The following is a 26019-nucleotide window of genomic DNA, read 5'->3' on the forward strand; positions in this document are numbered from 1 at the left end:
AAAAAAATTTTTCCAGTTTTGGACAGAGTGGAGAGGGATTAAGACACCTATTAGATTTGTATTGCTGTCTGTGCCCCCCGTTAGGGAGATTTAAAAAAATGAATTACTAATTACTCACAAAGACTAAGATATGACAAGAGTTCATCAGTGAAAAAGCTGGACCCAGAAATCATATCAACAACTTCCTGATTCTGGGATGTGTGGTGACATCACAAGTGATGGCTCCAACGTACGCGTTTCGTCACAACTGAACAGGAATAAGGGGAAATATCACAATGTGGACAGTCGTTCTGGTGAGAGGGATTAAAACACCTGTTAGATTTGTATTGCTGTCTGTGCCCCCCATTAAGATTCACCCTCTCTACTTGTCCTGTTTACCATTATCATTGAAAATGAAAGTAAAAGAAAATCCCAAATTTTGGGCTGTCCCCAGAAAAGTTATAGAGGGGAAATTTTCCAATGGGGACACTCGTTCTGGTGACCTTGGGGTCCCCAAGAAATTCCTTGCAGGGATTTCCTCTCACTTCCTGTTTGGCTATGGGACAGGAAGTGAAGGGAAATCAACGCAATGGGACACAGATGGTGAAAAAAAAAATCTAACAGAGGTTATAAACCTCCCTTACTCTATTCAAAATGAAAAAGTTTTGCTTAAAGGTTTACTTTTAAAAAAACACTTGCTGTAATAGGGGCGAAAAAATCCGGAAGGGGACACTGATTCTGGTGACCTGGTGGGGGCAATGGATTCTCTTAATTTGCAGTGATTTCTTCTCACTTCCTGCTTGGCTATGGGACAGGAAGTGAAGGGAAATCTCCCCAATGGGATACAGATGTTAAAAAAAAAATCTGACAGGGGTTATAACCCTCCCTTACTCTATCCAAAATGGAAAAACAAGTTTTGCCTATAGTTCTCCAGTGAAGGGATGGAAATCTGAAATGCATCCGCAGTAAATACTTACCATTAGGTTGGGTTACTGTGAAACTGCAGCTTTGTTTAGCAGTGAGAGCTCCATGGGTTGCGTATACCCATTTATCCACATGCAATCTATGCAATGTTGGCATCATCTTCAGGGGCTATGTGATATCCAGTGCACTCTTCTCCTGGTTCTGGTACCTCTTATTATCATTCTGCAGTACTACCTTTATGCCATGTCAAAAACATCTTCCCCAAAACCAAGCAGGCCTGCTGCCTGAAAAACTCCCTGAACCCAACAGCAGACACCAAGAATAACCAATCCAAAACACAATACAGTTCCCCTGTAAACGTTCCCTGGTGGCCTCACGCTGTCATCAGGTGAAGGGACCATGGAAGAAGAATTTTTTCATCACAACTTCAATAACGTTTGAATCGTTTTTAATGACTCAACACCAAAACAAACAGGCCTGATCCTGGAAGGCCAGAAACATCAGAAAGGTGTCATGTGACCAGTGTCGGGCAATCACAAAAAGCCTTTCATACAATCTGGTGGCAGAGACTCTGTTGTGATCTCCACAGTTTCCTGGGTGGATTTAGTTCTGGAGGAATGTACCACGAGATGGACAGAGGAAGCTGATACGGCATTAGCTGGTTGAGTCTTGCCCTCAGTGAGGCCGGCCTGGTGGCTCATGTCCATCTGACCCAAACTGCAGCATTGTCTGTAATTACCAAAGCACTCAATCGTTTCATCGCAGCAGCGGCTCTCCATGAAGGGGCTCCTGACATCCTGGTGTATACATGGCGCTTGCTTCACGGGGGTTCGGCAGATGCCACAGACCATGGTGCACACGGCCTGAAACACGGACAGGTCTTTGGTTACGACATTCAAAAAGTTTGGCTTCAGTAGCAGATACACTACGGGGTTGTAGAGGGTAGAAGACTTGGCGAACACAGCAGCGAGGGCAAATGCTATCGCCGGGACCCGCCTGTCATCACCAAAGGTCGCCCACATTGCCACAATAGCGTAAGGAGTCCATGCGAGGAGAAAGCCGATACAGACTGCCACACTGAGCTGAAAAATACAAAAAGAGATTACTTATCCTGATTACAAAGTTGTTGTTTTTTTCTAATTTTATACATTTTTATTGAAAACTGTGGCATATACTAGAAGTATACTTGCGTTTTTCTTTTTTTGCACCATGTTTTGTATTTGATTCTTTTTGTAAAAATTTTGTAAAACGCTAATAAAGACGAAATGCAAAAAAAAAAAAAAAAATGGCATATATACAATTTCATAATCACAATGCTGCAGCAGCAGAGCAGCGGTATATACTGTATATTAGCAATATTTGCTACCAAGAATAGAAAATCCTATCCATTAAAAATATAAAACAGTGACAGAGAAACACAATAGGAACATTCACCAATGACAGGCTCAAGAGTCTACTCGATCGGCAATACCGATTACCATGTTATATTATATTTGTGGATGCAAGGAATGGTCCACCCAAACCTACAATTAAAAATTATGTTTGGTAAGCAGATATTATCTGTGGATCAACAATTCATTTTCCTAGGCAAACCAATTGGCTCTGTGGACTGGTAAAGGGTCCTCTAGACACCTTACTGGTCCACATGTGTGCCATTTATGAGAGCCACTCCTCAAAGAAGACTCCCTTATCCAATGGACCTCCAGTCTGTGAATGCTTGGGATCCCTCTTTTTATAGAAGCAGGGGGCCCAGGAGATGAGAGCACGAGACTTCCATCATCTTGTGATGTAACACCCCCTGTATGGAAGTAGTACTATACTGTACGTTTAACAAGAGGATATAATGGGGGAGATTTACTAAAACTGGCACACATAGAATCTGGTGCAGCTGTGCATGATAGCCAATCAGCTTCTAAATTCAGTTTGTTCAATTAACCACTTCAGCCCCGGAAGGATTTGCCCCCTTCCTGACCAGAGCACTTTTTGCGATTCGGCACTGCGTCGCTTTAACTGACAATTGCGCGGCCGTGCGACGTTGTACTCAAACAAAATTGACGTCCTTTTTTTCACACAAATAGAGCTTTCTTTTGGTGGTATTTGATCACCTCTGCGGTTTTTATATTTTGTGCTATAAACAAAAAAAAGCGACAATTTTGAAAAAAAAAGCAATATTTTTTACTTTTTGCTATAATAAATATATAAAAAAATGATTTTTTTCCCCTCAGTTTAGGGCGATATGAATTCTTCTACATAAGCAAGCATATCAATAAGTCCAAAGTGTCCAGAGGGATGCCTCCTGGATGTATAGACAATTGCAGATTGAAAGTCCAGCCGACCAGCGGTAGGAAGCACTGTGTCTCTGATCCAGGAAGGAGAGCCGTGCAAACAGAAGTGACATCAGAATGGTACGGGACATATTTGGGGGCATGCCCAGTCGCTCCTTCTTCAAGAGCGACTGGGCAGGGTAACGACTGGGCATCCCCCGAAACACATCCCGCCCACCCTGATGTCCCTTCCGGTTGCCAGAGTTCCACGCTCTCCTTCCTGGATCAGAGACACAGTGCTTCCCACCTCTGGTCGGCTAATAATAATACCCTGTATTTAGGCATTCATCTCTCAATGAAGTGAAGAGGGTTACCTGTCCAAGAGTTCCCCCCCCCCTATAATGTTAGAAATGGCCCATGAGAGGGGGGAAGGTGAATATGATAGGTGTACCTTATACTTTGGCCTTGTTAAATTCCCCTTAGTAAATGCTATCTGGAGGTTGCCCCATAATGTTTGTGTCTAATCTGCTTGCCATGTATCTTAGAAAAAATAGTAATGTTTATTGTTTTTTCCTCAACAGTTTCCTTCAATGCCACAGGAATGGCAGACTGTGGCCTCCCACTTTGCCCAGCGGTGGGACTTTCCTAACTGCGGAGGGGCAATTGATGGGAAACACGTCCACATCGTCCCACCACCCAACAATCACTATACTATAATAGTATAGTGATGTTGGCGGTGGTGTCGGCTAATTACGAGTTCTTGTATGTGGACGTGGGGAAGAATGGCCAGATGTCCGATGGTGGAGTGATCGCCCAGACGGAGTTCTACAGGCGTCTCCAGAATGGCAGCTTGGACTTGCCACCTCCAGAGGACAATGTTGAAGGTCTCCCATTTGTGTTCGTTGCTGATGAAGCATTTGCGCTGGGGGACCATCTGATGCGGCCATTCCCGATGAGGACCCTCACCCCGGAACAGAGGGTTTTTAATTACCGGCTGGCCAGAGCCCGAAGAGTGGTGGAGAAAACATTTGGAATCCTGGCCAGCCGGTTCCGATTATTTCTGACACCCATCCATATGGCGGAGTATAAACTGAACCATATAATACTTGCCTGCTGTGTTCTCCATAATTTTTTAAGAAAACATTCAGCCAACTATGCTGGCTCAGTTGGGCCTGAGGCCGGAATCCCTAATCCATCAACACTGACGGCGCTTGAAAGTGGCCGTCCTGGCTTGCCCTCCCTGAATGCCCGTGATGTCCGGTTACGCTACCTGGAGTTCTTTGTGGGTAGGGGGGCTATCAATATGCCAGACAATCTGTGACACCTTTTTCAAATAAAAAACAACCAAAAGAAATTCTTTGTGGACATTTACTGCTTGTGTTTGTTTTAGCTGACCCTGACAGAAATGTGTTGAGTGCAGAAAATGTCGTGATTGGGTAACCTTATAAAAAACAGTGTTGGCTGGTACTTCCTAAATGCCAAAACACATTTCACTACAAGTGCACTTGCAACTGCACTGAACCTGCACTTGTAGTGCAAAGTGTATTTGCCCTTAGGAAATAACCCCCATTTTTGCATAAAACAGCAATTACATCACCCCAAAAGTGTTGTAGTGTTGAGACAATAATCCACACATTCTTGAGTAAGGCACTTTTTTATACCTGCACAATCACATGTGCATTTCCCAAAGGTTTTTAAAACAAACCAACATGTTTGTTGTATAACAATGTTTGCAGTAGCTTTCTCAAAAATCGAAATATCCATTTCAGATAAAACAGGCCTGTGTAAAACCAACAAGAAAGCCAAAAAACTTGAACTTACAAAGTTCACATATGGTAAAACCTGAAGGCTATATCAGACATGAGTATTTAGGAACTGTGTTTGATATAGCGTTCAGATGGGGGGAAATCACCCCTGGAAAAGCCAAATTTGGAAGATGCACACCAATTACGAATGTCAACATGTGCTATCTGCCATCAGGGGGGATCAAGGGACGTGTTTTGGGGGAGCAAGCCCTTCCTCAATGCGACTTTATAATTGAGGAAGGGGTTGCACCCCCAAAACGCGTCCATTGATCTCCCGTGATGGCAGATAGCACATGTTGGCACACTGTGTGCATCCTCCAAATTTGGCTTTTCTAAACATTGTAAACATTTTCGTAAGATAAAACAGGTGATTTTGTGGGGTTTAAATTCGCCCCAAAACATCAATGATGTTATTATTTTTTTTAATAACATCACTGATTTGTTGCTGGATGTTTTGCAATTGGAGATTACACCCCATGATCTCCCCGATGAGTATCTGGGCACTTTCAGATGTAAAGCGTTCTGGATCACGATCACCTAAAAAGAGATAAAGAACAAAAAAAAGGTCTCAAAAATCTGCCAAAATCCATCTCTTTTACCTGAGCCTGTGGTCGCAGACACTCACCTGTTGTGGTGCCAATCTCCACCACATCTTCTTCTTCCTCCTGCTCAGCTTCTTGGGTTGGTATTTCCCCTTCTTCCAGAGGGGGGGGGGGTCTCTGGTCTCCTGGGATGAGGGGTGTCCTCCGAGTGTTTTCTCCCCTATGTAAAACTAAAATGGTATACTTAGCACATAGATATTTGATGGCAGAACTAGAAATAGGAAACATTGCTTGGAAGTGGGGTACAATTGTCTATTTTAGCCGAGTTCCAAGATGTATCTTTTTTAGTGTCCTTTGTCAAGCTGCAATACTTTACCTGTTTGGTACAAGCTTCACAGATGGAGACCCCCCTATTGTATACACTGGAGCACCTGTGTGGCCCCCCTAATAAAAATGGTGTTCTTGTGTTCCACACTAGTGCTCCAGTGTCCAGATGTGAAAACAGCTGCTCAGTGTCCTCTCCTTACACACAATCTAGTTTGCATTTCATTCTAGTAACAAATCCATCTACACAAACAAATATTTGGCATCCAAGTAGGCCCCAAAAAATGTGGGAAAATGCATACGGCCAAAACAATGGTGTTCTAGAGGCCGAAAGAAAAATGTTTGATACGAACGAATAATGGGCCCATGAACATTAAAGTTGACCTTTTTAAACGTTACAATTAATAAAAGCATATGGAGCAGAACGAACGGAATAAAGACAGAAAGAATAGGAACACAGCACAACTACTTACTTTTTTGCAGCACTCTCCGGATCTTTCGGTACTGCTCTGGCTCTCTCAACTTCAGGTCCGACCACCGCTTCCTGAGCTGATCTTTTGATCTTCGTACCCCGAAATTCCTATCAAGACTCCTGACCACTTTCGCCATGATCTTGGCCTTTCGGATGTTGGGGTTGGGGTAAGGCCCATATTTTCCGTCATAGTCGGACTTCTTCATGATGTCGACCATCTCCAACATCTCCCCAAACGACATATTTGTGGCCTTAAAATGTCTCCTTCTGGATTGGGACGTGCCTGGATCCGGGCTTTCCTCCTCCTCCTCCTCGTTGCTAGAATTAGCACGCACCTGCTGTAACTCCGCCATGTGCTCTTCACCCACTGCGCCGAACGGAAAGGGGCGGGGAATACACTAGAAAGAATGTCAGGGGCGGGCGGAGTTACACGCATGCGCAGTGTGTATAAAGCGTAACACGCGTGCGTGTTACGTACGATCTGTGAGCGGAGGAAGGAGCATTGGACGCGCCGATCGTAAGAACGAAGGTAAGAGACAAACTTGTGCCTATACTGCTTCTAGATTGAGGCCTATATTGTAACAAGATTAGGAGAGTTTTGTCTGACATTAGGCTTTGTCTTGTGTTGTGTCTTGCAGTGAACATGGATATCTTAATGAAAGATAATGACTTCATGTCAGTATTCATAGATATGCTAAGGGAGCTGCCCTGTCTGTGGGAGATTAACCACCCCCATTTCAAGAACCAAGCAAAGAGGAAGGCAGCACTGGAGCAATTGTGTGAAATTGTGAAGCAGGTGATCCCCACGGCAGACATCACTTATTTAAATTTTCATTGGTGGCCTGAGGAGCACATATCTAAGGGAGCGCAAGAAAGTCCTGGATTCACAGAGATCCGGAGCAGCAGATGACATCTATGTCCCCAGGATGTTGTACTACGACAGGCTGCATTTTCTGGCAGGCCAGACTGAACCCAGGCCATCCCTCTCCAGTCTTCCTTCCACGCTTCCTTCCCCCCCGGCTGAGGCTTCTGACGCCCAACCTGGGCCTTCCAGGCCGCATGTGGAGGAGCGCAGATTGAGCCAGGTATAGCATTCCTCTAAATATTTCTGCTTGTCCAATCAATGATGTTAACTAGATGTTAGTTGCGAGTACTAATTTAGGATTGTGATTGATGAAGCAAAAACTAAAACCATGTCCCTTTTTCATACACAGGGAAGTCTCAGCCAGGAGGTGGCCGGGCCGAGCCGGCTGGCTGATATCAAGGTCCCTCCACCCCCCCTGAAAAGAGAAAGTGGCAGTAGGACGAGTACCCTAGAGGAGGTGGCTATAGCATTCTTTTGGAGGGCTATAGAGGTCCTGGGAGCACCCCACACCATGCAGGAGAACATTGCTGCCTTCATAGCATATAAAATGCAGAGGATGGAGGAGGGCCAAAAAGTCTTGTGTGAGGCCCTCATATCGGAGGCTCTGCAGAAAGGTATGAGGGGCCAAATTACACCTCACACACATCTTTGGGATGGTCCTCCTCCTCCTCCTGCAGGTCCTCCTCCTCCTCCTCCCTCTCCTCCAGGTCCTCCCAGTCCTCCTCCAGGTCCTCCCAGTCCTCCTCCTCCTGCAGGTCCTCCTCCTCCTCCTCCTCCAGGTCCTACTCCTCCTCCTGCAACATCTCCAACTGCACAGCCACAGCCCGGAATGAAGCGTGAAAGGAAGACCAGAAAGTGAGGACCCTGGATCCAGTCTGGTCGGCCAAAAAATGCAGCCTCTTGTGGTACCACAGCCTGGGGACACAGATGTCATCTGCTGCTATCCGAGTCTCTGTGAATCCCGGACCAGACTGCACTCCCTTACATATGGACTCCTCAGGCCACCAATTTTGATGTTGAAGAATTGATGTCTGCCGTGAGGGTCCCAGGCTTCGCTAATTTCTCATGTTGATCCAGTGTTGCCTTCCTCTTTGTTTGGTTCTGATCCCTTAATAAAGGATTTTTGTTTTGAATTATACTCTCCTATGTGTTTTACTTCAAAAATGACAGTTGGTTTGTGAGGATTCAGGTACATTTCAAATATACAATGTGAAATGAACAAGGGACACCAACACCAAACAATCTCCTGGAGATTAAATAAGAAAAGATATCAATGGTGTTGGGGTAACTTGACACACAAAACACAGACAAAAATATTCGGGAGTAAAAATAAAAATAACATTGAACAAAGATCAGCCTTGGAAAAAATCCAAACATTAAAGAAAAAAAAAGGCTTAAAATCCAAAATAAAAAAAAATTAAAAAATATAAAACTGTCAGATGTGACAACTAATAACAATATATTCAGGGAATCCCACTAAAAAAACACAAATAAAAGTTTGTGAGAAGTGTGTGTGAATATGAGCAGCAAAACAACTTAATTCTTCTCACATTATAAAGAAGAAGAGAGTGCGCTGTATTAAACCATTTTTAACATTGCAGCGTGACGAAAATGCTGTATCCATTGCGAACGCTAAGTTTACCAGAACGAGCTGTCCCATGTCGGAATTTCTTCTGAGCATGCGTGGCACTTTGTGCGTCGGAACAGGCAACACACGGTCGGAATTGACGCGATCGGATTTTGTTGTCGGAAAATTTTATCTCCTGCTCTCCAACTTTGTGTGTCGGAAAATCCGATGGAAAATGTCCGATGGAGCCCACACACGGTCGGAATTTCCGACAACACGTTCCGATCGGACAATGTCCATCGGAAAATCCGACCGTGTGTACGGGGCATAAGAAGCGCCTTCTTCTCTGCGTCGCCAAAATTTGACTTGTATCCTAGTGCAGACTGGGAAAATCAGTGAGCCAATCACACAAGCAGGAAATTATTTATCTGGAGGGATGGGGGGGGAGAATCTCTGTATACATTCTGTGTACAGAACACCTCCAGGTGGCCATATTGCACTTTACAAAAAAATTACAGAGCTGCAGATTGAAAAGGAAAGGTCATTTTAAATAACATTCAATTACAATATGACTTGTGTAGCAATTGTATGTTCTTTCTTTTTTTTTTGAGGCCATTTATTTGCGATACGGCACTGCGTTATTTTAACCACTTCCCTACCGCCTCACGCAGATATACTGCGGCAGAAAGGCACGTACAGGCAGATTAACGTACCTGAGAGGCAGCCTGCGGGCGGCGCGCGCGCCCGCCGGAAGCTCCGTGACCGTGTTCGCAGGTCCCACGGACTCGATGTCCGCAAGGATTCACGCGATCGTCTCACGGTGAGGAAGATCGTCTCACGGTGAGGGGAGATGCTAATGTAAACAAGCATCTCCCTGTTCTGCCTAATAACACTGTCACTGATCAGCGCTCCCTGTAATCGGGAGCGGCGATCAGTGTCGTGTCACACACAGCCCCTCCCCCCCACAGTTAGAATCACTCCCTAGGACACACTTAACCCCTACAGCGCCACCTAGTGGTTAACCCCTTCAGTGACAGTCACATTTACACAGTAATCAATGCATTTTTAATCACACTGATCGCTGTATAAATGTGAATGGTCCCAAAATCGCGCCAAAACTGTCCGACGTGTCCGCCATAATGTCGCAGTCACGATAAAAGTCACTGATCGCCGCCATTACTGGTAAAAAAAAAAAATTATCAATAAAAATGCCATAAAACTATCCCCTATTTTGTAGACGCTATAACTTTTGCGCAAACCAATCACTAAACGCTTATTGCGATTTTTTTTTACCAAAAATATGTAGAAGAATACGTATCGGCCTAAACTGAGGGAAAAAAAATGTTTTTTATATATTTTTTAGGGATATTTATTATAGCAAAAAGTAAAAAAACTATATTTTTTTCACAATTGTCGCTATTCTTTGTTTATAGCCCAAAAAATAAAAACCGCAGAGGTGATCAAATACCACCAAAAGAAAGCTCTATTTGTGGGAAAAAAAGAACGTCAATTTTGTTTGGGAGCCATGTCGCACGTCCGTGCAATTGTCAGTTAAAGCGACGCAGTGCCGAATCGCAAAAAGTGCTCTGGTCTTTGGCCAGCCAAATGGTCCGGGGCTTAAGTGGTTAACTGACAATTGCGTGGTCATGCAACACAGTGCCCAACTAAAATTTATGTCATTTTTTTTACCAAAAATAGTGCTTTCTTTTGGGAGTATTTGATTACAACTGTGTCTTTTATTTTTTGCGCTACAAACAAAAAAAGACCGACAATGTAAAAAAACAAAAAAAAAACAATATTTTTTACTTTCTGCCCCAAACATATCCAATAAAGAAAGATATTTAAAAAAAAAATTCCTCATAAACGTTGGCCAAAATGTATTCTGCTACATGTCTTTGACAAAATATAAAATCCCAATAAGCGTATATTGATTGGTTTGCGTGAAAGTTATAGCATCTACAGACTATGGGATATATATCCAGTTGTGCTGTAAGTGTAAAAATTACTTGCTAAGTTATTGCTAGACTTGCCGGGCTTCACAAGTTTGTTGCACAATTACAGCAAGTCCGCATTGCATGACCCCAGATCAACTTTTTTTTGGCCAACTGCAAGTCTGCTGCAAGTTCTGGTTCAGTTATGTTGTGCAATAGTCATCCCAACACAGGGGTCACTGTGGCTGAATTTTCATGCTGTAGACTTGCTGAGCTCTTGCTGTAGACTCGCCGCTGCAACTTTGCTCTCGTTAGAGAGACTTGCCACGCAAATTTGCTACACATTGGAAAAGTGTCAACTAGAACTCGTGCTTCAGGTGCTCTGCAAGTGTACAACTTGCCAGTGAAAATGTGCAGCAAGTTAACAGACTTACAATCAGTGGCAGCTGGTGTTTTTTTCTTTTGGGGGAGCGGCAAACAGCCCCCCCACCCTTCCGGGAGGACAGCCGGGACATCAAAGCCCCTCACCCCATCTAGGAAGCGGATGGGCAGCGTGTTCGGTGGCTTTCTTCCTCCTGCTGTGGATCATGGAGCCTTCCGCCTTGCATCCCCCTCCTCCTAGGCGTCCAATAGGATCACCTGACCTTTCAGCCAATCGGGACACGGGTACCAGACCCGCACTTCTTGATTGGCGGAGAGGTGATTCAGTGTTGGAAAAGCGAATATTAATTTGCTTTTCTAACACACCTGGGTGGGCTCCGAGCGTAATGCTCTGCTCTCCAAGTCCCCCCTATTTTGAAGCCTATTAGAGCCTATGGCTTCAATCAGGTGCTTCAAACCCCCCCCCCCCCGCCGCTGTAACTTATGTGCCCGGCATTCTGAAAGGGGCTGGACGCATGAATAGGGGGTGGCCATGGATATCCATTAACCATATAGAGGGTGGCGTGGATAGAGGGGGCAGCGCCCGTGTGACCTTAATCGATGGGCCGCCCCTGCTTACAATTGAACACTGCCACAAATTTGTGGCAAGTTATCCTTGCTATCTGGTTACTGGAATTTTTATTTATATATATTTTTACAATAAAACCTTGGTTTGAGAGTAACTTGGTTTGAGAGTGTTTTGCAAGACAAGCAAAATGTTTTAATGCATTTTTACTCGATATACAAGCAATGTCTTGATATACAAGTAGCGTCATGTCACAACTGAGTATAAAAGAGAAGAGAGGCGCCTCTAAGTGTAGCAATATGGTTACATTTATTGAAGCTACAACATTTAGCAGCATATTGCTACACTTAGAGGCGCCTCTCTTCTCTTTTATACTCTGTAGCTCCTGTTGGATTTTGCTTCTAATCTCCTTGTGGAGGCTTCCATTTGTGGATGGATATTTTATGGTTACACAACCTGGTCACATTGCTATAATCTTTTTATATGGACTAAAACTGAAGAACTTATGAATAAATGGCTGTGCAACGAATCATTTGAGTTTCCATTATTTCTTATGGAGAAATTCGCTTTGATATACAAGTGCTTTGGATTACAAGCATGCTTCTGGAACTAATTATGCTCGCAATCCAAAGTTTTTCTGTATATTACTAATGGCAGTGATTCTGAAACTTCTAATGGGACTGAGATAGCGCGTCGGACAATCTGACACTAACTGGGGGGGGGGCTGACTGACTGCCACTGACATCTCCAGTGACACTAATATAGAGATCAGTGCTAATACCTTTACACTGTCACTGTACTAATGACACTGGCTTGGAAGGGGTTAAATGTGAGCCTAACTATGTGTACAGTGTGCTGCTTTTACTAATAGATCCCTAAGTTTCTCATCCTTGCTTTGCAGGGATGAGAAACAGAGAGATCGTTTTTTTCTATAGAGAGCTATCTGTTGATTGTCAACGCAGAGCTCTGGGCGGTGATTGGATACAGCCGATCAGCGGGTCCCAGGCGTAAATCATTGGCCAGGACTTGCCGACAGGCTCCAGCTGTGAACAATCGGGTGTCCCTGTGGGAGGGCGTCCTAAACCCAGAAGCAGGCATCAACCTACGGGTATGCCTGTATGGGCCGCCTATCCGCAGTACATTGCGGAGGGTCTGCAAGTGGTTAAAACAAAACCTCTTGCTTCCAGTTGTGTCTGTGGAGCAGAAAGTGATGGGAAATCAATGCTCCATTATAGGACAGGTAAGGCCATAACGGGGAAGTCCATAGAAGATATAAATCTCTCCAAACCATCGCTCGGTATTATAACAAACGTATGGGTGATGGAAAACTGCTGGAACACACAGAGATCCGAGCCGTCAATTTCAGGTGGATGTGCAACTTTAAATAGGAGGAAGAACATTAAAATAAAATGTAATTTGTGGAAACACAACAGACACAGCCGACTGCTCACTGCAAACAAATTAAATTAAATTGTTTTGTTGTGGCGGCGAAAATTGCAAAACTCAGATAGTTTGTCTTTTCGAATTATCTTTTGCTGAAATGCTGTAAATTTAATGAGAGGGCCGTATCACACCAAACAGTTGTACAAAGGCAGTTCCCGCTATTGAATCCCCAGCGTGGATTTCATAAATAGACATGAAAGGGTCCTTTTTTTTTTTTATTCCGCTACGAATGCGTCGGATAGGAAAGAAGAAACAGATAAACCACTTAGCACGTGTAAAGCCGCCAATTTATTTTTTCTAGAATACAACGCTGATATGGGGGGCGGAGTACCATGGTATGAACTCTGCATTTTGATTAGTGTAGTAAACTACAGAAAGGGAAATCAATTTTAGCGCAATGCACCGGAACGAGGCCCGGATAATTACTACCAGCAGTCTGCACACTGTTACAGGATTATAATAGAGCAGGGGTCTCCAAACTTTCTAAACAAAGGGCCATTTTACTGTCCTTCAGACTTTAGGGGGCCGGACTGTGGCTATTGGGAGTAGAAAATTACTCAGCATCAGTGGGACTAAATAATGCCCCATCAATGGTGTCATTGGGAGGAATTGTGCCCCATCATTGGTGTCACTGGGCTCCATTGTTGGTGTCACTGGGAGGAATTGTGCCCCGTCATTGGGCCCCATTGTTGGTGTCACTGGGACGAATTGTGCCCCATCATTGGTGCCATTGGGCTCCATTGTTGGTGTCACTGGGAGGAATTGTGCCCCGGCATTGGGCCCCATTGTTGGTGTCACTGGGAGGAATTGTGCCCCATCATTGGTGTCATTGGGCGGAATTGTGCCCCATCATTGGTGTCATTGGGCCCCATTGTTGGTGTCACTGGGAGGAATTGTGCCCCATCATTGGTGTCATTGGGCGGAATTGTGCCCCATCATTGGTGTCATTGGGCTCCATTGTTGGTGTCACTGGGAGGAATTGTGCCCCATCATTGGTGTCATGGGGCTCCATTGTTGGTGTCACTGGGAGGAATTGTGCCCCACATTAATGCGGAGGTAACTTCTGGACATTTAAGACTAATGTATCTCACTGTCAGGACCCAAGTCTGAACTTGCAACCTCTGCTGTATCTGGCTATGTCTCTTCATGCTGAGCCACCTGGACAGCTCCCTGGACAGTCCCTCAGATAATCTTGCATTGTCCCTCATTTCTTGTGAACCTTGAACTCTTTGTTCCTCCCATGAAATTCCTATTTAAGCCATGCCTTTGCACTTCCTGTTTACCAGATTATTGTGCTCTCTCCAGGCCAATAGCTCGCCCTTGTCACTCCTGCTGCTGTTCGTATATATTCACTACCATTCATTACTGACCCTTGGCACATTCCTCGACTACTCTTCTGTCTGATCCCCTCCAGATGCTACTCGGTACTGACCCTTGGCTTGTACATTGACTATGCTTCTCCTTGTTCCTAATCTGCTTTATCCACTACCTACCTCCTGCTTGCTCTCTACCTGCTGGGGCAATCCTGAGCACCACAACCTGGCGAAGCCCATCCCCCCACCATCAGGAGCTCTGGTGAAGACCAATCATGTGCAAGCAAAAATGGCGATTTTTTTTTATTTTCCTTACATATAATTGGGTAGTCTTTGCAAAGTGCATCTTTACCTCATTTACTAAGCTCTGGAGCAACTGCACTTTGAAAAGCGCACAGTCCTTTTGACTTTAGTAAATCAACCCCATTGCCCTAAATTTATGAAGAAATTTGATTTTGTTTTATTTTTTTATTGGATATGTTTTATAGCAGAAAGTAAAAAATATTGTTTTTTTTTTCTCAAAATTGTCGGCCTATTTTTGTTTACAGCGCAAAAAATAAAAAATGCAGAGGTGATCAAATACCATCAAAAGAAAGCTCTATTTGTGTGGGGAAAAAAATGACATCAAATTTATTTGGCTACAGCGTTGTACGACCGCGCAACTGTCAGTTAAAGAAACGCAGTGCCGGATCGAAAAAAAATGGCTTGGTCATGAAGAAGGGGGGAGTAAATCTTCCAGAGGTCACGTGGATAATCTGTGACATTTTACATGCCCAGCTGCAGCCTTCACTTAATCCATTGGGGTTGTTTTACTAAAGGCAAATAGACTGTGCACTTTCCAAAGTGCAGTTGCTCCAGAGCTTAGTAACTGAGGTAAGGCTTCACTTTGCCAAGAGTACCCAATCACGTGTAAGGAAAATAAAAAAAACATAAATTTTGCTTGCACATGATTGGATGATGGAAGTGGGCAGGGGTTCTGCTCATTTACTAAGCTCTGGAGCAACTGCAAAGTGCACAGTCTATTTGCCTTTAGTAAACCAACCCCATTATGTCTACGTCTGTTTCTACTCCCCTGGGATGAAATCATCGTAACTTGAAGAGCTTTGCAGAATTATTTTACATGTATATAAAGTAAATAACACCCCAGGTCATAGGCGTCACTAGCAGGTAGATATTGAGGCTGGAGCCCCGAATCTGGTGCCCATAGCCCCGAGTCTAGTTTTGCCACCTGTCATCTTGAGTGTGGTAAGATAGCTGGAGAGGAGAGTGTGTGCTCTTCTCCCTCCAGCCTGCAGGGGGTGGCAGAGAGCCAACACAGCTCAGTGTGTCAAAGTGGGACTGCAGGGAAGTGATGCGTGGTCAATAACTGATTATTGAGGATCAGTGAGTGATCGTAATTCTTCTCCAAGCATTGTTGTAGAAGCCCCTTGTGTTTCTGGTGCTCCCTGTACTTTGACTCTCACCACCTTCGGATTCGGATTCTGTATGACTCTCATCCTCTCCTCTCATTACTGTTGCTCTGGACCCTGAGCCCTCCGTGCCTGACTTCTAAAAGCTGTCTCTTTTCATGCAAAGTGAACAGTCAGCCCCCCCCCCCCCCCAATCATCTTTTACAAGGGTGTAAACACTGAAGTAACAGAGGTGTCAGATGGCAGGCAGAAAAGGTGCACTCTGTATTGTCTGTGTTTATAGCAGGGGTAGATATGGTGAAATAGCTGAATGCAGAATTTACTAATGTGTGGTATATCTGCAAAATGAAATCACACTCCACCATGATTGGCAATAGACTAGGGAATAACTAGGTGCTGTGTTCTGCCCACATCCTAATCCTCTGGTCACCCTGTAGAGTGCTGTGTTCTGCCCACATCCTAATCCTCTGGTCTCCTTGTAGAGTGTTGTGTTCTGCCCACATCCTAATCCTCTGGTCTCCTTGTAGAGTGCTGTGTTCTGCCCACATCCTAATCCTCTGGTCTCCCTGCTGGGTGCTGTGTTCTGCCCACATCCTAATCCTCTGGTCTCTCAACGGGTGCTGTGTTCTGCCCACATCCTAATCCTCTGGTCTCTCAGCAGAGTGCTGTGTTCTGCCCACATCCTAATCCTCTGGTCTCCATGTAGAATGCCGTGTTCTGCCCACATCCTAATCCTCTGGTCTCCTTGTAGAGTGCTGTGTTCTGCCCACATCCTAATCCTTTGGTCTCCTTGTAGAGTGCTGTGTTCTGCCCACATCCTAATCCTCTGGTCTCCTTGTAGAGTGCTGTGTTCTGCCCACATCCTAATCCTCTGGTCTCCTTGTAGAGTGCTGTGTTCTGCCCACACCCTAATCCTCTGGTCTCCCTGCTGGGTGCTGTGTTCTGCCCACATCCTAATCCTCTGGTCTCTCAGCAGAGTGCTGTGTTCTGCCCACATCCTAATCCTCTGGTCTCCATGTAGAATGCTGTGTTCTGCCCACATCCTAATCCTCTGGTCTCCTTGTAGAGTGCTATGTTCTGCCCACATCCTAATCCTCTGGTCTCCTTGTAGAGTGCTGTGTTCTGCCCGCATCTTAATCCTCTGGTCTCCCAGCTGGGTGCTGTGTTCTGCCCACATCCTAATCCTCTGGTCTCTCAACAGAGTGCTGTGTTCTGCCCACATCCTAATCCTCTGGTCTCCCTGTAGAGTGTTGTGTTCTGCCCACATCCTAATTCTCTGGTCTCCCTGTAGAGTGCTGTGTTCTGCCCACATCCTAATCCTCTGGTCTCCCTGCTGGGTGCTGTGTTCTGCCCACATCCTAATCCTCTGGTCTCTCTGCAGAGTGCTGTGTTCTGCCCACATCCTAATCCTCTGGTCTCCCTGCTGGGTGCTGTGTCCTGCCCACATCCTAATCCTCTGGTCTCTCAGCAGAGTGCTGTGTTCTGCCCACATCCTAATCCTCTGGTCTCTCAGCGGGTGCTGTGTTCTGCCCACATCCTAATCCTCTGGTCTCTCAGCAGAGTGCTGTGTTCTGCCCACATCCTAATCCTCTGGTCTCCCTGCTGGGTGCTGTGTTCTGCCCACATTCTAATCCTCTGGTCTCTCAGCAAAGTGCTGTGTTCTGTCCACATCCTAATCCTCTGGTCTCCTTGTAGAGTGCCGTGTTCTGCCCACATCCTAATCCTCTGGTCTCCCTGCTGGGTGCTGTGTTCTGCCCACATCCTAATCCTCTGATCTCCCGATAGAGTGTTGTGTTCTGCCCACATCCTAATCCTCTGGTCTCCATGTAGAATGCTGTTTTCTGCCCACATCCTAATCCTCTGGTCTCCTTGTAGAGTGTTGTGTTCTGCCCACATCCTAATCCTTTGGTCTCCTTGTAGAGTGCTGTGTTCTGCCCGCATCTTAATCCTCTGGTCTCCCAGCTGGGTGCTGTGTTCTGCCCACATCCTAATCCTCTGGTCTCCCAGCTGGGTGCTGTGTTCTGCCCACATCCTAATCCTCTGGTCTCTCAACAGAGTGCTGTGTTCTGCCCACATCCTAATCCTCTGGTCTCCCTGTAGAGTGCTGTGTTCTGCCCACATCCTAATTCTCTGGTCTCCCTGTAGAGTGCTGTGTTCTGCCCACATCCTAATCCTCTGGTCTCCCTGCTGGGTGCTGTGTTCTGCCCACATCCTAATCCTCTGGTCTCCCTGCTGGGTGCTGTGTTCTGCCCACATCCTAATCCTCTGGTCTCTCTGCAGAGTGCTGTGTTCTGCCCACATCCTAATCCTCTGGTCTCTCTGCAGAGTGCTGTGTTCTGCCCACATCCTAATCCTCTGGTCTCTCAGCAGAGTGCTGTGTTCTGCCCACATCCTAAACCTCTGGTCTCTCAGCGGGTGCTGTGTTCTGCCCACATCCTAATCCTCTGGTCTCTCAGCAGAGTGCTGTGTTCTGCCCACATCCTAATCCTCTGGTCTCCCTGCTGGGTGCTGTGTTCTGCCCACATTCTAATCCTCTGGTCTCTCAGCAAAGTGCTGTGTTCTGTCCACATCCTAATCCTCTGGTCTCCTTGTAGAGTGCTGTGTTCTGCCCACATCCTAATCCTCTGGTCTCTCAGCAGAGTGCTGTGTTCTGCCCACATCCTAATCCTCTGATCTCCCGGTAGAGTGCTGTGTTCTGCCCACATCCTAATCCTCTGGTCTCCATGTAGAATGCTGTTTTCTGCCCACATCCTAATCCTCTGGTCTCCTTGTAAAGTGTTGTGTTCTGCCCACATCCTAATCCTTTGGTCTCCTTGTAGAGTGCTGTGTTCTGCCCACATCCTAATCCTCTGGTCTCCTTGTAGAGTGCTGTGTTCTGCCCACATCCTAATCCTCTGGTCTCCCTGTAGAGTGCTGTGTTCTGCCCACATCCTAATCCTCTAGTCTCCTTGTAGAGTGCTGTGTTCTGCCCACATCTTAATCCTCTGGTCTCCCTCCCTGCTGGGTGCTGTGTTCTGCCCACATCCTAATCCTCTGGTCTCTCAACAGAGTGCTGTGTTCTGCCCACATCCTAATCCTCTGGTCACCCTGTAGAGTGCTGTGTTCTGCCAACATCCTAATCCTCTGTTCTCCCTGCTGGATGCTGTGTTCTGCCAACATCCTAATCCTCTGGTCTCCCTGCTGGGTGCTGTGTTCTGCCAACATCCTAATCCTCTGGTGTCCCTGCTGGCTATAATCTCCCGGTAGTGCTGTGTTCTGCCCACATCCTAAACCTCTGGTCTCCCTGAAGAATGCTGTGTTCTGCCCACATCCTAATCCCCTGGTCTCCCTGCTGGGTGCCGTGTTCTGCCCACATCCTAATCCTCTGGTCTCCCTGCAGAGTGCTGTGTTCTGCCACATCCTAATCCTCTGGTCTCCCTGCTGGGTGCTGTGTTCTGCCCACATCCTAATCCTCTGGTCTCCCTGCTGGGTGCTGTGTTCTGCCCACATCCTAATCCTCTGGTCTCCCTGCTGGGTGCTCTGTTCTGCCCACATCCTAGTCTGCTGGTCTCCCTGCAGAGTGCTGTGCTCTACCCATCAAGGAGACCAGAGGACTAGGATGTGGGCAGAACACAGCACCCAGCAAGGACACCTGAGGACTAGTATGAAGGGACACCTGGGGGCACCTGATGTAATGAGGGGGGCTCGGGGGACCCAATCAATTAATAATAACAAACCATGGAATCCACACTCAGATATGTAACAATATTATATATATACACACACACCACACATGTTTATTATATACTGTACATGTGTATGCCCGCCCAAGTGTATGACTTTCTTTACTTTGCTGCTATGGGTTCTAGCCCCAGATCTTTTGTAGACCTAGCAACGCCCTTGCCCCAGATGTTTGTGTCCCAGGGAATCTCACCTTTATGATGAGGCTGTGGACGTTGCTCCCTTTGTTCTGTGGTGACAGGTGCTGTTTCACGGCTCTCCTCGCCCCTTTCACAGTGAGCAGGATGAGGGTGTAGGAGATGAGGATCAGTGTGCAGGGTAGGATATAGCATAAGACGAACAGGGACACCACATAGGACATGGCTCGGTGCTCCCGGTTGGAGGCCTTCCAGTCTATACAGCAGGCGGTACCGTAGGGCTCCGGCCCGTAACTCCCCCACTCTGCCAATGGGGCCGTGGCGAATACAAATGCATACACCCAGACGCAGAGCAGCAAAACCCGTGAGTGGGTAGAAGAAAATTTATTTCCTGCAAAACAGTTATAGGTCAGCCATAAACAGAAACTCCACAATTTAGACTCAGTTACGCTTTCTTAAGCCTGGTCTGAATGGGACATTGGTGAACACTGACTATATGGAGGAATTGAAGCATAGTAGACATGTGCAATTAGTTTCGTTCCAATTTCATTTTTTAATGAATTTTGACAAATCCATTAATTCCAAAACTTCAGAATTTCCAAATTTTTCAATTTCCGAAATTTCGAATTTCTGAATTTCAAATTTCTGAATTTCGTTTTTCCGAATTTCGAATTTCCGAATTTTCAAATTTCCGAAAATTCTAAGTTTCGGAAATTCAGAATTTTGGAAATTCCAAATTTCTGAAATTGGAAAATTCAAAATTTCAGAAATTCTAAATTAGAAAATTCAAAAATTTGCTCATCTGAAAATCCAAAAATAAGAATGAAAATCTGAAAATTCGAAAACCTGAAAATCTGAAATAATAACTAATAATAAATATTAAATTATAGGTATTGGAATTTCCTTTCAAATTTGGCTGTTAGTGAACGTAACGAATACGAATTTATCCGAAGTTGCGAATTATCTGAAATAACGAGTGCCGTATCTAAACAAATGGAACGTAACAATCTAATAATAATAAATAACAATAATAATAATAATAAAACCTTTTTATTTTTATTATTTATTATTAATTTGTTCCATTCCATTTGTTTAGATGCAGCATTCGTTATTTCGGATAATTCGTAGCTTCAGATAAATTTGTATTCGTTACGTTCACAAACAGCCAAATTTGAAAGGAAATTCCAAGACCTATAATTTAATAGTTAGTTATTATTAGTTAGTTATTTGGAATTTTACTGATTTTCTTTCTTTTTTTCAGATTTTCGAATTTTTGAATATCAGAATTTTCGAATTCCGAAAATTCGGAAATTGGAAAATTGAAATTTTGGAAATTCAGAAAAAATCGGATATTTGAAAATTCGGAAATTCGAAAATTCGAAATTTCGGAAATTTGAAAATCCACATTTTCGAATTTCCGAAAAAAAAGCAAAAAAAAAGAATGAAAACTAAAACGAACACATTTTTTGTCAGTGCACATGTCTAAAGCTGACCTTATCTGATATGAAAAGCCTGGGTCCACTGAACCTAACACATACAAGCATTAAACCTACCAAAGTGGATGTAAAAGGAAGATGGGGTTATGAAAAGTACTGCTTTACATGCCTTAATAAGTACAGTCCAGGCAGAAGGAAAAGGATATCAAACTTTGCAAGAAAAATTACAAGATAGCAGGATAATCTGCATTGTCCATTCAGCTAAAATGTGTAGAATCATTTCCTCTACTATGGGGTTGATTTACTAAAGGCAAATAGAAATAGACTGCACTTTGCATTTGCAATCACTCCAGAGCTTAGTAAATTAAAGTGATACTAAAGTCAATTTTTTTGCATTTCAAAATAACAAACATGTCATACTTACCTTGCTCTGTGTAATGGTTTTGTACAGAGCAGCCCAGATCCTCCTCTTCTCGGGTCCCTCTTCAGTGCTGCTGGTCCCTGATGCCTCCTGCCCCCCAGGAGGCATCACCCGAGCCAAGCTGCAGCTCTGTGTGTCCATTCAGACACGGCTAGGCCCCGCCCCCTCTCTCTCCTCTCAGCCAGTGAGCCAATGAGGAGACAGCAGGGGGGTGGGGCCTAACCACGGCTCTGTATGTCTTATGATGGAACAAGCAGGCACCAGTGCCCCCAGAGCAAGCGGCTTGCTATTGGGGGGCACTGGCTGAAGTGGAGGGGCCAGGAGCGCCGGCGGGGGGGACCTGAAAAGAGGAGGGTCAGGGCTGCTCTGTGCAAAAGCATTACAGAGCAGGTAAGTATAACATGTTTGATATTTAAAAAAAAAAAAATGAACCTTTAGGGCTTCATGTACACGGGACATTTTTACAACCTCTCCTGAACGATTTAACTTGACAGATAGTAACCCACGTTTAAAACATCCGTTTTGCCGCATTTACATGCCGTGTTTAGCAGCGTTTTGCCGCGTTTGCTTTTAGAAGTGTTTTTATATATATATATATAAATATATTTTTTTTTTTTCAAATAGCCAAAACTGAAAAACACCTGTAAACGAAACGTGGCTAAACACGAGTTACCGCGTTTACAAGCTGTTACAGGCATTTGGCGTTTCAAATGCCTCTGAACATCTGTCCTGAATGCATTATTTTGCATTCCAAAAAATACCTCTAAACCCAACTGCCTAGAAACCACTATAAACGACCCTGTGTACATGTACTGATAAGATAACATAGAGGAGAGTTCAGGGGCAGCTGAAAAAAAACGCCCAACTGCTCCTAAACGTCCGTTTACCAGCAGCAGTGTACATGAGGCCTAAATGTCTCTTTAACAAACTGCCGACCGCTGCACGCCGATATACGTCGGCACAATGGCAGCGGTGGGCAAATGGGCGTACCCGTACATCCCCTTTAATTGGCGTGCCCGCCGCATACAGCGTGACCGTGCCCGCGGGATCCGCGGACTCGATGTCCGCCAGCGTCCCGGCGATCGTGTCACGGAGCCGCAGAACGGGGAGATGTCTATGTAAACAAGGCATTTCCCCATTCTGGATTGTGTCATGACAGAGATCACCGCTCCCTATCATCGGGAGCAGTAATCGCTGTCATGTGAGTTGAAGCCCATCCCCCCCTACAGTTAGAATCACTCCCTAAGACACACCTAACCCCTTGATCTTCCCCTAGTGTTTAACCCCTTCCCTGCCAGTGTCATTTACACAGTAATCAGTGCATTTTTTTAGCACTGATCGCTGTATAAATGTGAATGGTCCCAAAATAGTGTCAAAGGTGTCCGATGTGTCCACCATAATGTCGCAGTCATTATAAAAATTGCAGATCGCCGCCATTACTAATAATAAAAAAAAATAATAATAAAAATGCTATAAAACTATCCCCTATTTTGTAGACGCTATAACTTTTTCGCAAAGCAATCAATATATGCTTATTGCGGTTTTTGTTACCACAAATATGTAGAAGAATACACATCGGCCTAAACTGAGGAAAAAAATGTTTTTTTTTATATTTTTGGGGGATATTTATTATAGCAAAAAGTGAAAAAATTGTTTTTTTTTTTCAAAATTGTTGCTCTTTTTTGTTTATAGCGCAAAAAATAAAAACCGCAGGAGGTGATCAAATACCACAAAGAGAAAGCTCTATTTGTGGGGAAAAAAGGACGTCAATTTTGTTTGGGTGCAACGCCGCACGACCGTGCAATTGTCAAATAAAGCGGCTCAGTGCCGAATTGCAAAAAGTGCTCTAGTCAGGAAGGGGGTAAAATCTTTCGGGGCTGAAGCGGTTAAAGGCAGATTTTTTTTTTTAAATAACAAACTTACCTGCTCTGTGCAGTTGGTTTGGCACAGAGCAGCCCCGTCTCCTCTTCTCGGGTCCCCCACCGATGCTCCTGGCCCCTCCGTCTTGCCAAATGCCTCATAGCAAGCAGCTAGCTACGGGCACCTGAACAGGCTCACTCCCGAGCCGCTGCTCTGTGTGTCCATTCACACACACAGCGCTGCTCAGCCCTCCCCCCACTCGCTCCTCATTGGGTCTCTGGCTGTGATTGACAGTAGTGGGAGCCAATGGCTCCTGCTGCTGTCTAAGCCAATGAGGAGGAAGAGACCTGGGAGAGCCGAGCCTCTCGTGCACAGCGCTGGATTGAGAGGGGGCTCAGGTAAGCATTGGGGGGGGAGGGAGCTGTTGCACACACAAGGTTTTTTACCTCCATGCATAGAATGCATGAAGGTAAAAACCTTGGGGGTTGTTTACTAAAGGCAAATGCACTTGCACTACAAGTGCACTTTCAAGTGCAGTCACTGTAGATCCGAGACGGACATGCAAGGAAAATAGAAAACAGCATTTTTGCTTGTACATGATTGGATGATAAAATCAGCAGAGCTTCCCCTCATTTCAGATCTACCCCTCAGATTTACAGCGACTGCACTTCCAAGTGCACTTGTAGTGCAAAGTGGATTTGCCTTTCGTAAATAACCCCCTTGAGTCTTTACAACCCCTTTATATGAATCTTCACCTTGCAAAGAATACCCAATCACATACAAGGGGAAAAAAAACAAAAAAAAACTGCATTTTTTTCTGGCACATGATTGGATGATGGAAGTCAGCAGAGTTTCCCCTTATTTACTAAGCTCTGAAGCAGCTGACCTTTGTCTTTAGTAAATCAGCCCCAGTGTGTTGGTGTAAAGGAGTCTGACTCCGATCATCATAAGTTCTGGACTGCAGCTAGGCATGAAGCAACCTGCAATCTTCTGTTTTTTTTTTTTTTTATATATTGAGGGGACTGTTGGGTAAGTTCCAGTTTCTTGTACCTACTAAACAAAAACATGCTGAACTGATATGACAGCCCAGACTTTCCTGACCTGCGGACAATTTGAGGTCAAGAATCAATACCCTGGCTGCTCGCAAGTCTCTCTCTTTCTGAAGTCTTACAAAATCTAAAAAGGCTGAGAGGGAAATGATAAAAGTAGGAAGTAAGCTTTGTCAATGCTCCGCATTACTCTCTCCACAGGGAACGCTGACCATACTTCTACAACCCTGCAAAAAACGGAAAAGTTGTATAATACTTACCGTAATTTTCCTTTCCTGGTGCCAATCCATGGCAGCATATATGTGATAGAGCTCCGCCTCTACTACGCCTTCAGGACTAGTGAACAGCATAAATTAAAGGGCATAAATTAAAGAGCTCTATCACATGTATGCTGCCATGGAGGCACCAGGAAAAACAACTAGCAAGTTAAAGTATAATTCATTATTTAAAACTAACAAAAACACATTAGTATAGCTGCTGTTGAAAAGTATGGTCATCTTGAAATGCCAAAATGCCCAGGGATTCCGTGCTGCGTACAAGCATTCCTGCAGAGCACTAGTTCATTCAAGGACTTAAAATCAACTTATGGTTGGAAATCTGTGATTCTGGGAAGCCATGTGCTTATGCAGGCTCGGTATACCCAACCCTACCCACTATAGACACCTTTGAGATTTAAAAATGCAAGGAAGCTGCAGGAACACAATAACGTGACCTGAACCCCTAGTCCTATCAAAACCCAAATTTGGGGTAAGCTGAGCTTTCTCATTTAGGCACAATTTCCTGAACATCACTAACACCTCTCTTTTGGCTTGTGGCCTGGATTTCATTTTTCACAGGTTGGTTTTTTTCCCCTCACAGAGGGGAAGATAAACCTGGTGCCTAATTCTGAACGATGGACCCATAACTAAAGGCTAATAAGCTCACATCTTTACCTTTTTGATTTTGGTGTGTGGTGTGGATAGGACATTCAGAAGAATACAATTAAACTCACCGTATGCCGGATAGCAGACTTTCATACAGCAGACAGAGCTCAGAACTGTCAGATTAGTCAGGCTGCAAAGGCCAAAGAAGACCCCACAGAAGGCGTAATATTTACAGGTCACTTTATCAAACAGCCACCTGCAGGGAGAGAGGCTTTGGTTATTCTGCGGTATTTTATTCGAAACCATTTAAAGAGCTCTTCTATCTCTCAGGTACTCGATCAGATCCCTGTGCTGAGTTCTCGGATCCTGCACACCTCCTGTGGCCATTATGAGCGTTTCCCACCTTCCCTGCACACCTGCTGTGCCCATTATGAGGGGTTCCCACCATTACTGCACTGAGTTCCTAGACATGCATACCTTCTGCAGCCATTATGAGGGATTCCCACCATCTCTGCACACCTGCTGTGCCCATTATGAGGGATTCCCACCATCTCTGCACACCTGCTGTGCCCATTATAAGGGGTTCCCACCATTTCTGCACTGAGTACCCAGGTCTGCATACCTCCTGTAGCCATTATAATGAGCTCCCACCATCCCTGCACTACGTTCCTAGGTCTGCCCACCTGCTGTGGACATAGGCAGGAGCTCCTAATTTCCAGGGGTGGGCAACTGCGGCCCTCCATCTGCTG

At 45.0% G+C, this 26019-nt stretch overlaps 1 protein-coding gene across 1 annotated transcript in view; it reads right to left on the reverse strand.

Moving 5' to 3' along the window:
* Positions 1–1334: 1334 nt before the first annotated feature.
* Positions 1335–26019, reverse strand: part of LOC141113245 (opsin-5-like) — a 69043-nt gene continuing 44358 nt past the window's right edge. Inside the window, exons 4-6 of the mRNA XM_073606250.1 lie at positions 25399–25526; positions 19698–20032; positions 1335–1985 (exon numbers count right to left, since the gene is read on the reverse strand). Coding sequence (XP_073462351.1) covers positions 1437–1985; positions 19698–20032; positions 25399–25526 — 1012 coding nt within the window. The 3' untranslated portion in view covers positions 1335–1436. The remainder of the gene's footprint in view (positions 1986–19697; positions 20033–25398; positions 25527–26019) is intronic.

The sequence above is a fragment of the Aquarana catesbeiana genome, linkage group LG12 (genome assembly GCF_042186555.1).
Source record: "Aquarana catesbeiana isolate 2022-GZ linkage group LG12, ASM4218655v1, whole genome shotgun sequence".
Taxonomy (NCBI): Eukaryota; Metazoa; Chordata; class Amphibia; order Anura; family Ranidae; genus Aquarana; species Aquarana catesbeiana.